This window comes from Eremothecium cymbalariae, chromosome 3 (genome assembly GCF_000235365.1).
Source record: "Eremothecium cymbalariae DBVPG#7215 chromosome 3, complete sequence".
In the NCBI taxonomy this organism is placed as follows: domain Eukaryota; kingdom Fungi; phylum Ascomycota; class Saccharomycetes; order Saccharomycetales; family Saccharomycetaceae; genus Eremothecium; species Eremothecium cymbalariae.
In genome coordinates this window covers 207,803-221,041 of record NC_016451.1, presented here as the reverse complement: position 1 = coordinate 221,041, position 13,239 = coordinate 207,803, and the positions used below count along the sequence as shown (strand labels likewise).

The 13,239-nt window shown below is 44.0% G+C and overlaps 3 protein-coding genes, 1 non-coding gene and 2 further genes across 4 annotated transcripts; 3 read left to right on the top strand and 3 right to left on the bottom strand.

The window, feature by feature from the left end:
- Positions 1–422: 422 nt before the first annotated feature.
- On the bottom strand, positions 423–3,052 carry Ecym_3118 (the record flags this gene model as incomplete).
- Positions 3,053–4,931: 1,879 nt separating this feature from the next.
- Positions 4,932–7,256, top strand: MCM5 (MCM DNA helicase complex subunit MCM5; the record flags this gene model as incomplete). Its single annotated transcript, XM_003645392.1, has 1 exon — positions 4,932–7,256. One exon carries the CDS (start codon positions 4,932–4,934, stop codon positions 7,254–7,256), a length of 2,325 nt encoding a protein of 774 aa, XP_003645440.1.
- A 408-nt stretch (positions 7,257–7,664) lies between these two features.
- On the top strand, positions 7,665–7,737 carry Ecym_3116. Its single transcript has one exon. It is a non-coding gene; the product is annotated as a tRNA-Thr (tRNA).
- A 163-nt stretch (positions 7,738–7,900) lies between these two features.
- On the top strand, positions 7,901–8,330 carry SMD2 (mRNA splicing protein SMD2; the record flags this gene model as incomplete). Its single annotated transcript, XM_003645391.1, has 2 exons — positions 7,901–7,905; positions 8,009–8,330. 2 exons carry the CDS (start codon positions 7,901–7,903, stop codon positions 8,328–8,330), a joined length of 327 nt encoding a protein of 108 aa, XP_003645439.1.
- Positions 8,331–8,459: 129 nt separating this feature from the next.
- Ecym_3114 lies at positions 8,460–10,228 on the bottom strand (the record flags this gene model as incomplete).
- Positions 10,229–10,612: 384 nt separating this feature from the next.
- Positions 10,613–12,934, bottom strand: YSH1 (cleavage polyadenylation factor subunit YSH1; the record flags this gene model as incomplete). The annotated part of the gene is made up of 1 exon (XM_003645390.1): positions 10,613–12,934. One exon carries the CDS (start codon positions 12,932–12,934, stop codon positions 10,613–10,615), a length of 2,322 nt encoding a protein of 773 aa, XP_003645438.1.
- Positions 12,935–13,239: the final 305 nt, after the last annotated feature.

Sequence of the window (13,239 nt, the reverse complement as noted above, 5' to 3'; positions counted from 1 at the left end):
CAAATAACAACAATAATATACACTTCACGTGTACGGGGCGGAAAACAGGGGCAGTAGTAGTGGTACAAAAGGGCAAACTATGATTCTGTTTATTGATAGAGTGAGCTTTTAGAGTACCATGGGAGTACGGGCAGGGTTGTGTGGTGGAATTTTTGAACAATGCGAAAAGAAATGAATAATTTAATATGGGAGAGGGAATGGATTTTCCCCATTCTCTTCCTTAGCTTCATTTGCAAATTAAATTGTCGTTCTTAAAAGTATAGTACTAGTAAAAAATTGGACACCGAACCGGCAGTAAGTTTTTATATCCCCTTGGTGGTATGATTTGTATACATACGATGGGTAAGAAGGGAAGGGGGAGAAAAATAGAGAGAAATGAAAAAAAATTCAGATGGGAAGATCTTTTTTTTATTTCTTTAATATCATGCAATACAATTGTCATCTTCAGGCATTACGGTCACAATTTCAGAACCCTTAGTCACAGACGCAGGGGAGGAACATGCAGCTTTAGTTATGTATGCGTTCATGTCTCGGACCTCGGTGTTTTTGTCGGGCGGGAGTGCCGTTGGATAGTATGGATACCCTTCAAGCATTTTTTCGTAATCGTCAACATCAGCAGCCGGTTGCGAACGATGGCCGCTAGGTTTGCTGTTGCAACTGTGATTAATGATAAGAGGGTTCAATTTTTTTCGGTTTTTAACGGCGTTGTCGCTGTCGCGTTGACAGTCGCTATTGGTGTCGGTGTCAACACTAGTAGGGGTTGCTGAACAGCTGGACGAGTACAAATGTGATCCTACTCTAGGAATATGCAATAGGGAGTCATCTGAAGTTGAAGGCCGGCTTTCATGGATGTATTCTCTCGACGCAGCAACAGAAGTAGCGGCCGACGTAATTTTGTTCGTCGTTGGGCTGCTTGCAAAAGTTGTTCCAGAAGTCACCGGGCTAGTAGATACAGACGATAGGGGAACCGAGGCCGGTCTCATATTTCCAGTTGTCATTGAGCCGCCATGTGGTGAAGATTCCGCAGAGTTGGCCATTTTGGTTGACGAATCAAAGTGGTACATATGTTTCAAGGGCGAAGTGTTAAAGTAGTCCGTATATTCCGAGAACCTTCTGCCTATGGAGGGGCGCTCAGGGGGAATGATAGAGGAGGAGGAGGAAGGGGAGGAGGAGGATGAAGAGGAGCAGGAGCTATTGGCGACTGAAGCCGCGGCCGCCAAGGAAGTGAACGAGGAAGGGGGCAGCTGGATTCTGTCGTCCGTACTGGACTTCTTTTCTGTAAAGTTCATAAGAAAATCGTAGCTCGACGACTTGCGCAAGGGCACGTTTTTGTAGAACTTGCTGTGGGCCCCTCCTACACCTTCTGTGCTATCGCCAGTAGCGATGCCGCGGGAGACAACAGGGCCCAAAGCGGCTTCCGTGGCGGCGCCTGCGGAGGCAGCGCGGCAGCCGGTGGTGGTGGTTCCACTGATAAGACTAGAAACCACAGCGGCGCGCGGAGCAGCTGTGGAAGCAGTGAGCAACCTGCCGCCCCGTGATACCCTTCTCTTTGGCCTCTTTTGGCACGATACATCGGGCAAGGCCGAGATCGCGGGTGCCGTGAGACATCGCGCGTTAAATTGGTAGTTTTCATAGTTGTTGTTATCGTAGTAAGTCTCGCCGTTAACATCGTAGCGACAGCACAACGCCATGGTGACCGGACACCAGGTGGCCTTGGACAGTTGGTGGCAATATAGCAAATTTTTAACCTTCATAAAATACTTGTAACTCGATAGATCGATAATAAACTGAAATTCGTCAATGTCAGAGGTGACGGTTTTGAGGTACTGCGCGGTCACGTAGTGGATGTTTTTCCACTCATCAAACGAAAACTTGACCTCGATGAACTTTTCAAAGTTGAGATTGGCGACGTACAGGGAGCCCTTGATCGTGTGTTGATCCACAAGAGACACCTTATTCAACTTGATGTTGTGGCCTTGCAAGAACTGAAGCAATTGGTCTTGCAACGGCAACGGCGAGCCGGCGGCGTGGTGAAACGTGGTCAAGTTCGAGCTTGCTAGTTCCCAATGCTTGATGGTGAACCGGTCTCTGTGAGCTGGCGTGCCGACCACATTCTGATGCTGCGCACGCTCCTCATTATCGTAGCCAAGGCCATATACATCATCGTCCACTTCGCCTTCCTCCTCCGAGGACGAATATTCATCCTCGTCGTAGTAGCAGTCATCGTCGTCATCGTTGTCGTCCTCCTCGTCATCCTCGTAGTAGTAATCGTCCTCCTCGCTGTCCTCCTTTTCGTCCGAGTCATCCGAGTCATAGTCCAACGTGAATCTCGGAATGTTCTTTTTCTTCAGCGGCACCTTGCTGCTGCCCCACCCGCACTGTACTTGACCTTCCCGAACGACGGCGTCCCAAACCAAAACTTGTCCATCACCGAACTCTCCGCCTGCAGCAGCTGGTCCAGCGACGTCAGCTCCGGCGAATTCTCGTTGGAAATAGAAATAGGCTCGCTGTTCAGATCGAACCGTTTGACCGTCGTCAACTGCGGCGCAAACCGCACACTCTTGTTTGAGGAGAACGAGGCCGAACTGCAGCTGCTCTGCGCCTGCGAGGACAACTTCAACGACGACTTCAACTTCTGAAGCGGCGTCCGGTGCCTGGGCCCGCCGCCACCACCGTTACACCCCGTGGCCATAGCCGTCCAACCACCGAGATACCCTCCCGCCACCACAACCCCCTGGTGCGCCCCATACACCGGCTGCAGCCCGAGCCCCAGCCGCTGCTGGGGCTGCTGCAACGGCCGCTGGAACTGCTCCTCCAGCGGAGCAGCCCCACCAGCTTCCTCGTTGTCGTCCGAACTAGAAGGCGGATTATTATGCAACAAATCAAAAATATTAAGATCACTAATAGACTTCGTAATCTCATCCTCAACACTCCCCACACTGCCACTGCCCGTGCTCACCGACCCCCCCACGGGCGACATCTCAAGCTTAATTGTCTCCGCCGAATCGTTATTGCACTGGTGCAAAAAAATCCTATTTGCATTCACTTCCATAACTAAAACAAAAAACCAACACAACAAAAACAAAACCACTGCTGCTTCCCGACCTTATTTTCGATTTTTTTTATAATCAGTATTATTATTTGAAAAAAAAAGAAGTCCCAACAACCAACACTGGACAGAAGATAAGAAACCTGGATCAAACCACCCGATCAACCAACCAACCAGAAGCAAAGATCACCAGTCAATTGCAGTTATGCGAATGCCAATTCTGAGAGCAGTCTCTCGAATACAAAAACAACAAAAACCAACAACAAAAACCGTGGAACAAAAACCGAGCACGCTTCCACACAGCAGACACACAAACAGATAGAACCTGGAGAGATTGCGAGATATTTGACCAAATCTGCAACAAAACACCGACAACCAAAAAAAATCCAACAAGAAGAGAGGGAGGAAGAATATGAAAAGACGATGAACAGGATCAAACAGATTAGAATATATGGGCAGTCCCTTTTTTATTTTTTTTTTAAAGTTTTTAAAAAAAAGGAAGAGACACAGAGATATAGAGATAGGAGAGAAATAGAGAGAAAGAGAGAAAAAGAGAGAGAGAGAGAAGATAGAGAGAGAGAGAGAGAGACAGAAAGAGAAACTGAGGAGGAAGTTTTGCTGTTGTTATTATTAGTGTGAAATCAAAAAAGAGAGAAAAAGCGCTTTAAGAATAAAATAAAATAAAAAACAAGCCAATTTTTTTATTTTTTATTATTATTATACTTTTTAAATTCTTCTTTCTTTTCTTTCCTTTTCCTTTTCGCTCCCTTGTCGTTTATACAAAAAAAATTGATAATCAACAAAAATTAATAATAAGCAGAAGCAGAAACTGAAACACACCTGATAAAAACCCAATCAATATGACGAATCGAAGTGGGTAAGAAAGGGCTTTTCGCAGACTGCAGAAGAAAAAAAATTGCGTGTTTTCCTTGTTTGTTATATATATATGTAGCGTGTGTACGTGAGATAATGGATCTTGTTCTTTTTTCCTCCTCTGAATTTCGGTGGTGTGCCTTTTTCCTTTTCTTTCCTTCTACAATGCCAGAAAGAGCGAAAGAGGAGGGATAGGAGAGGGCGAGAGGAGAAGGGTGAGTAGAGTGTGTAGATATGTAGGATGGGGTCAATGGTGAGCAGCCAGACGGGTGCGCGCGCGTGCATGGTGCGCTGCACCGTGTGGTGGGCCGCGGGATTGGCCTACGGTTATGTATTATATATATATCGAGCAGTGGGCGTCTGCGTGCGCGCGCGCCAGAGATGTGCATGTGACTGGAGCGGGAGCCCGCACACGAAGGGTGTGGTTGGTTGGTTGCTTGAGGACGTGGCTGCGAAACCACGGTGGAAATACCTCAATTTTCTTTTTTGGTTGAGCTGGTGATTATGCAGCCGATAGTATTGGGAACTGAGAAGGGTTTGCGGGGGATCGCGGGGATCGCGGCGGGGGGCTGCGGGACGGGATGTTTTTCGGTTGGGATTAGGCCCAAAAAGGAGAAGGGGGGCCGTGGGCGGCGAGGTCCAACAACGGCTTGGCCCGCGGATGGCTGAGGGCTGAGGGCTGGCGGGCGGCCAGATTGGCGGGTAGCCAGGCAGACGCCCTTTTCATTCCGAGAAGATCGTGGAATGCGCGCGCGTGAATTCTCCATGGAAACGCGAGTCCGCTCCGGCGCAGGCACCGGAGCGGTTCTGTGGAAGCACGGAGGGAGTTGTGTTGGACGCGGGCGGGCCGTTGGAGGTGATTTCCGGATGGGGAAGTCACGTGATGTTGGAAAAGATTTTTTACGAGGGTTTTCTTGAGGAGGGGGAAAGCGAGAAGAAGAGAGAGAAGAGAGGGATCTGAGGCAAGATTGGAGCAGCAGAGCAGCAGAGCAGCAGAGCAGCAGGAGCTATGTTTGAGAGCACGCAGGTGTACACGACCAAGGTGCTTGCCGGGGAGGAGACCGGGCACGAGGAACATTCAGAGATCGTCAGGGCGTTCCGGGACTTTATTTTGGAGTTTCGGGAGGGCAGTCGGTTCGTGTACCGTGATCAGCTACGGAACAACCTTCTTGTGCAGCGGTACCTGCTGCGAGTGAAGACGGAGGATTTGATAGGGTATAATGAGGAGTTGTATAAGGTGTTGAAGGAGGATCCTGTGGAGGTTGTTGGGTTGTTTGAGCAGGGGATCACGGAGGTTGGGCGTCGGATTGCGGTTTTAAGTCGGCAGGCAGGGAGACAAGAGGAGGCGGGCGTGGCGGGCGGTGTGGCGGGTGGCGGCGTGGACGAGCAGGATGAGGAGGAGGAGGATGGGCGAGGGGAGATTGAGCGGTGCCAGTTGATTCTTGAGTCGGACTCGGTCGAGATAGGGGTGCGGGAATTGGGATCGCAGAATGTGTCCAAGGTTGTGAGGATCAGTGGGATTATTATTTCTGCGTCGGTGCTCACCTCACGTGCGACGTATTTGGCATTAATGTGTAGGAATTGTCGTCATATGACAGGAATGGGTGTTAATAACCTGCAGTATGTTGGTGGGAACAGCAGTGTTACATTGCCTAGATCGTGTCTTGCTGATCATTCTAATGACGACGGCACGTCATCTGGTAACCCTTGTGGTCAGGATCCGTACATGATTGTGCATGAGAATTCGAGGTTCATGGATCAGCAGTTTTTGAAATTGCAGGAGATCCCAGAGTCAGTGCCGATTGGGGAGATGCCTCGAAATCTGCTTATGGTGTGCGATCGGTACTTGGCGAATAGGGTGATTCCAGGGACAAGAGTAACTGTGGTTGGGGTATATTCGATTTACCAGTCGAAGGGCTCCAAGGGAGGTGGAGGCGGCAACCGTGGAGGGGTGGCTATTAGAAATCCGTATATCAAGGTTCTAGGGATTGAAACCGTTTCCAATAACCCTATTTCTTCGATGGTTTCGATGTTTAATGAGACGGAAGAAGAAGGATTTGTGCGGATGTCGAGAATGCCAAATCTGTACGAGCTTTTTGCGGAATCAATTGCACCAAGCATCTATGGAAACACAGATATCAAAAAGGCAATCGTATGTCTGCTGATGGGCGGGTCTAAAAAGCTGTTGCCGGACGGCATGCGGCTGCGTGGCGATATCAACGTGCTTTTACTGGGCGACCCGGGAACTGCGAAATCGCAGCTGCTGAAATTCGTCGAAAAAGTGTCACCAATTGCAATCTACACGTCAGGTAAAGGTTCGTCTGCAGCAGGGTTGACTGCATCGGTGCAGCGGGATTCGAGTACGCGGGAGTTTTATCTAGAAGGAGGCGCCATGGTACTTGCCGATGGTGGCTGCGTCTGCATCGATGAATTTGATAAGATGCGTGACGAAGATCGTGTGGCCATACACGAAGCGATGGAACAACAGACCATCTCCATTGCTAAAGCGGGGATCACAACGGTACTGAACTCACGCACAAGTGTTCTTGCAGCAGCGAATCCCATATATGGCCGTTACGACGAATTGAAGTCCCCTGGTGAGAACATAGATTTTCAAACCACAATCTTATCCCGTTTCGATATGATCTTTATTGTCAAGGACGAACATAATGAGCAAAGGGACACATCCATCGCCCATCATGTCATGAACATCCATACAGGACGTACCACAGTCCAGGATGAAGAAGCCTTTGGCGGTCACAGCGGCAACAACAACAACCACACCGCTGAAGTTCCTATAGATAAAATGAAACGCTACATTACCTATTGCCGTTCAAGGTGCGCCCCCAGACTATCACCCGAAGCAGCTGAGAAACTCTCCTCTCATTTTGTCACCATCAGAAAACAACTACTAATCAACGAACTAGAGTCCAAAGAAAAATCTTCCATCCCCATCACGGTAAGACAGTTGGAAGCCATCATCCGTATAACAGAATCCCTTGCCAAGCTAGAACTCAGCTCTGTGGCTGAAGAACGCCACGTCGACGAGGCCATCCGTCTCTTCCAGGCTTCCACCATGGATGCCGCCTCCCAAGACCCCATCGGCGGCATGCAAGATTCAAACATAGTATCAGAGGTTCGTAACCTGGAGGCTGAACTCAAAAGAAGACTACCAATTGGCTGGTCTACTAGTTTACAAACCCTCAAAAGAGAGTTCGTCCAATCTAACAGATATTCTCAACGAGCTCTGGATAGGGCACTCTACATTTTAGAAAGGCACGAAACTATACAGTTGAGACACCAGGGCCAAAACGTCTACCGCAGTGGTGTGTGATATACTCTTGTCTGCTAATACCTCCGCCTTCCGGCCAGTCTCATTTAGCATTATACATCCTGAATAATATATCTCCTGATTTGTGTATTACTATGTAACTATAATTATTCCAAGAAAGGGTTGCTTCCCTTTCGGAAATATTTCACTACGTGAGATTCACACCCACATGACAGACCTCGTATAGGACCTATATATATATTTAGGTATAAAAAGCCCATGGATATAATTATCAGTAGATCTTATTATATAAACCAGAAAAACGCTAATCCAAATAAATGCCCTCTTATGAAAGATGTAATAATAAGTAGGAAATACAAAGATCCGCCAACAGTCAAAAGTCTCACCACTCACGTGACACACATTTCTTTAACTATGGTCTGAACGTTGAAGTTGCACCGAAGTTTCCAGGCTTCTATGGCCAAGTTGGTAAGGCGCCACACTAGTAATGTGGAGATCATCAGTTCGAATCTGGTTGGAAGCATTTATTTTTGCAAATTCATTTTTCAAATTCGTTTAAAGTGATTTATAACACTCCTAAGATCATCTCTGCTCGCTGTTTAACTAGACCAAACATATCATCACCTCTTAAAAGATCAATAAATAAAATAACAGTGTCGGAGATTCTGTCCTGCTATCGAATCATTATGTCGTATGTATATTAAAAAAATAAATGGAAGGATTTCATTCTGTTTCGTTTCCAAAAAAGACTTTGCATCAAGATTAAAGTTTACTAACAAGTATTAAAAAATTAGAGATCTGGTAAACCGTCCTCGTTCGGAACTAACTCAAGATGAACTTGCACAGTTAGAAGAGTTCGAGTTCAAGCATGGTCCAATGTCGTTGTTACATGATGCAATGACCTCGCGGTCTCCCGTTATTATATCACTAAGGAATAATCACAAAATTATCGCGCGCATAAAGTCGTTCGATAGACATTGCAACATGGTATTAGAAAATGTAAAAGAACTTTGGACAGAAAAAGAGGGCAAGAAACTTACGAATAAGGAGCGTTTTATTTCGAAGCTGTTTCTCAGGGGAGATTCTGTGATTGTGGTTTTGAAAGCGCCTCTATAACATATAGCGTTCTATGTATAGTGCATGTACAGTAGTATATATACTTTTTTTTTAAAAAAAAGAATCTAACTAAAGTGAAGTTATTTGGTTGTTTATTTATTTGTTTGCTTTTCTATAGTTATACTCCGTCTACTTGAAATTCTTCAATGGATCAGACTTCTTTCCTGATATTTTCTTATGAACTCTCTTGCCCTTCTGTTTTTTGGGATTATGGAACGGTACAAAACCAATCTTCTTTTTATCCTGTCTTGCACTTGCAGGTAAGAGATAATCAGGAACTCTCTTTAGATGTTGTTGGACACGAGCCGGATGTAGCTCTTTGTCATGTCTGAGACTTGCCAGATCCTGGGGATTTTCTTCAAAATGTCTCTTCAACTTTTCACTAGCCAATAGTTCTTGTTTCAACTCTTTAACACGGGCTTCTCTCACAGCGACCTGTGTCACAGCACGAAATCCGTCTTCCATTCTGTACCTGAAACCTTCGACTTGTTTGACATCAAAGGAATAGGGTTGTATTTCCAGGCCCAGTTTCCTCTGCTGCTTAATAATTCGAGATAAAATCTTCTCGTCCTTCTTAGCAGTAATTAGTGTCGATGGCTTATGTTTGCCAAAGTCTTTCAATGGGACAACAAAAGAAATCGCAGTACCAGACTTTCCTGCACGAGCTGTCCTACCAACCCGATGAACATATGACTTGGCAGTGGTTGGGAGATCAAAGTTTAGAACACATGATACGTTTTTGAAATCTACACCACGGGAAGCACCATATTCCTTATCCTTTTTAATGACATTCCTTTTGGATATTCTTTTGGTGGTGGTAGTCTCATCCTCTGCAACTTCATCTTCGTGATTTACGTCCGTCTCTAATGGTTCGTCCTCTTCTCTAATGTAGTCTGTATCATCAGTAGCAATTAAGAGCTGATATAAATTCTTGTTAAACTCGTCAACAATATGTTGCCTTGAATTTGCAGGCAGCTCACTATTCAAAATGCATGACTTGATACCAAATTGCTCAAGAACTAATTTTAACCTATACCCCCTATCAATGGTATTCACAAAGATAATTGTCTTACCCTTAATTAAATTTAACTTGAAGATAACATAACAAAATAGAAATTTATCAAACTCACTCACTTTAACATAGTACTGTAAAAGCTTTGCGTGGTCTTTATTAATTTCATCCTCATTAAGCCTCAAAATAGCCGGAGAACGGCAGAAATTAGCCTTCAATTCCTGGATATCATCATTCAATGTGGCACTCATCAAAAATGCTTGCAAATTCTTTTTCAACGGCAAGTACTTGGAAATTTTCACAAGATCATCCTGGTATCCAAATGTGAGAATCAAATCTACCTCATCTATCACCAAAAACCTGAGATCCACCAATGAAAATACCTCCTTTTTCTTAGCCTCTAGCACATTAAGTAACTTACTCGGTGTGCAAATAATAATTTCAGGTTGTTCCAACAACAACGAGTTTTGAACAGAATCTGCTACGTTACTCGACAGATTCAAAATATGCACATCCTTTGAACAATACAACACCAACTTCTCCAACACAGAATGCACTTGCTGCGCCAGTTCTTTTGTAGGCACCAGCACAATACCCAATACACCGCTGGATTTAGACTCAGATGGGTAGTTTTTCTTCAAATCCAAAATCGTTTGAACAACAGGAATTAAATACGCTAATGTCTTTCCAGAACCAGTAGAAGCTTTGGCAATAATATCCTTTTTTGTTGCAGAGCCAATGGAATAGCACTAGACTGCACTAGGGTGGGATTGTGGAATCCATTATTTTTCAAAGATTGCAGTAACCTCAAGTCAAGGTGAAAAGATGCAAAAGTAGCGGACTCATCAATATACACAGATGATGCACTGCTGCTAGTAGTCGACATATTTCGACCAATTAGTTTGTTATATATAAACAACGAAGTGACAATAACTTTATTGTATTTAATATATATATATATATATATATATATAACGGGACATTAATATTAATAGAAAGTTGTAATAAATATATCATGATGAGATGAGCAAAAAGAAAATTTTCGAAAAGGCGTGTGGCTGTAGCCAAACGTTTTCGAGAAAGTTGAAAAAGAAATAAATAGAAAAGCTCGAGAGCGTAAAATAATAAGATCGAGAGATGGATAGGATGATAATAACAATCTTAAATAATGATATAATAATCATATTCTATGCACCATTTTTAAACGACCTAAACGAGCTAAAAGACTTGAACTTGAGCTTTTTTTGATAGTACATATGCTCTACATAATTCAACACAATGGAGCAACTAAGTCCGCTCCAATACCCAAAATGCTTTCAATCCTTCCCTTCAATGGATTTGAATTACAGTCCTCGACAGCCATCTTTGAAAAGTTGACCGTAGCGGAGTTTTTACCAATAGTTACAGAACCTTTGATGTCCTCATGCTCAGGGACTTCGTTGTCTTTGCCTAGGAGCAGAGTGAAGCTGTCGCCAAACTGTTCCGTAAATAACTTGGCGATTTGTTTAATCTTCCAAACAACTTCTGAGTCTTCTGAATGATCATGAGAATTACAACTGTGGCTAGTCATCTTTACGCTTGCTGGAGAAGAGTCAACACTCAGTAGAATGGCGACAATACTATCAGCGACGGAGTCACTTATAATATTCTGTGTCCATTCCAGTGTGGCGACATGATCTACCACGGATAATTTGACATCACCCATAACTCTGACCACCAATTCACCTGGTTTCACATCTTCTGGTGCTGGATCAGTTTTAGCTAGAGTGACACCCTCGTTATCTACAAGGACCTCTATCTCACCAAACATCTGGCATAAATGCCAGAAAATTAATTCGTTTCTGCAGTCCACGTGGACTGTCTGTCGTTCCTTCAAAACGGTAGTTGTTAGGTCTGTGTGATGTTCTCTTAAATCAGATAGGGAAACGAGATTTAGATCAAAGTTCTTTTCATCCGACACCAATATACCAGAAATAACGCGTTCCTCTTCTAAGTCATGCTGCATGTTTCCCTCTTTTCCTACTAACTCATCTTCTTGTGGTGCTTCAGACACACTGATTTTATCTTTTTCACCTGTATTATTTTTATCTTCTGCCTCTTCGTCTTCGTCTTCATTTGTGGGGACCATTTCCTCCACGATATTACCGACAGCCTTGGCAATTTTGACACCCTTAAATTCTATATCAACGGCGACACAGTTTCTAGGGTTGTAAACATGAACCTCATTCTCGGTTCCCTTCAATGGACTGAAGTTAGAAAGTAGAGCTGACTTTAAACGGCCCATGGGGTTTGATTCTCCATGTACCAGAATAATTGATGGCGCACCAATCTTTTCAACAAATTCCAAATTTTCCCTAAAATCTACATGTGCGGCAAACGATATCTCTTCCACCTGGCAACGCCTTGGTATGGTTACATCGGGATTGTTTATAGACGGAATTGATTCTGGTTCCAATATCAGAAACTTAGCCATAGTACCTTCCACAGAATAACCAGTTATTAGGACCAGGTTCTTTTCGTCAGGGCACCATTTTTCTAGCAAGTCTCTAGATAAGCCGTTCTGCAACATTCCGGGGGAAGCTAACATAACGCTAGGACCGAAATCCTGAAATTCATCCAAATTCTTTAAATAAGAAATATTTTTGAAGATAAATGGATTTGTCTGCGAGTCCCGAAATTTCTTCCTGATTTTATCATTCATCATATTTACATATGTCTGAAAAACCGACATACACTTTCTTGCCAAATTAGAGGCATAAAAGATGGGTACTTGGCCGGTGCCTAACTCTTCTGCATGCTGAGACCAGTACTCATCTAAAATCAACATGATTTCCTGTGCTCTTCCTAATGCAAACACAGGAAGAAGAACACGACCACCTTTAGCTACGGTCGTATGAATTAACTGCGTTAATTTACGCTCCTTGCTTACTCGTGGCTCATGTGTAGCAGTGCCGAAGGTTGATTCTACGATCAGAATATCCGAGGGCAAAGAAGGAACTTCTGCACTGTTTAAATGACGATCTAATTCCCTTGAATAGTCGCCAGTGAAAAGTATCCTTAGCCCAGCAATCTCAACCTGAAACATAGCTGCACCAAGTACATGACCTGCATGGTAAGCTGTAAACTTGATACCATTTACATCGATCGTAGAATGAAAATCCACTGTTTCAATCTTGTCAAATGATTCTGCTAAATCTTCATCAGTATACAAATTTTCATCCCCGGATGAAGCTGCTGTACCATTCCCAATATTGGTGACCTTGACAAAATCGCTTAACAACCAACGATAGATTGCCTTTGTGGGGTGGGTCATGAACACCCTACCTTGAAAATTGGTCCTTTGCATGACGTAAGGCAGAGAAGCAGCGTGATCTAAATGAAAGTGAGAAATCAATAGGACATCAACTTTTGAAAGATTAAATTCATCATAAAACGGCAAAGAAGCAATACCTTGATGTGCAGGATGAACACCCGCATCTAACATCACCGTTTTGCCCTTGTATTGAAGGATATGACAGGAGCGACCAACCTCATTGCTACCACCAAGGCCAAAAAATCTGAATGAGTTCGTATCTGGTTTATCTTCAATCATTTCTAAATGCTGCTTAATTGATGTATGGACTTTATTGGTCTAGTTTACACTCTACTTTCCCTAATCACGTAGTAGATCCCCTTATGAGAAGTACGATAAATCGATAGAAGAGAAAGATAAAAAAATATTAGCAATGATATAATAATTATGAGGATATATTACCAAAAATAATAAGGTATATGCAGGATATAAGGGGAACTCGCTATTATGGGATCGTTGATGTGTGATGATGTTTGTTAGTACAGAACCACTCACGGAATTAAACGACGTAGTTGGCAAACTGTACTTACGGAACTTGTTGAATG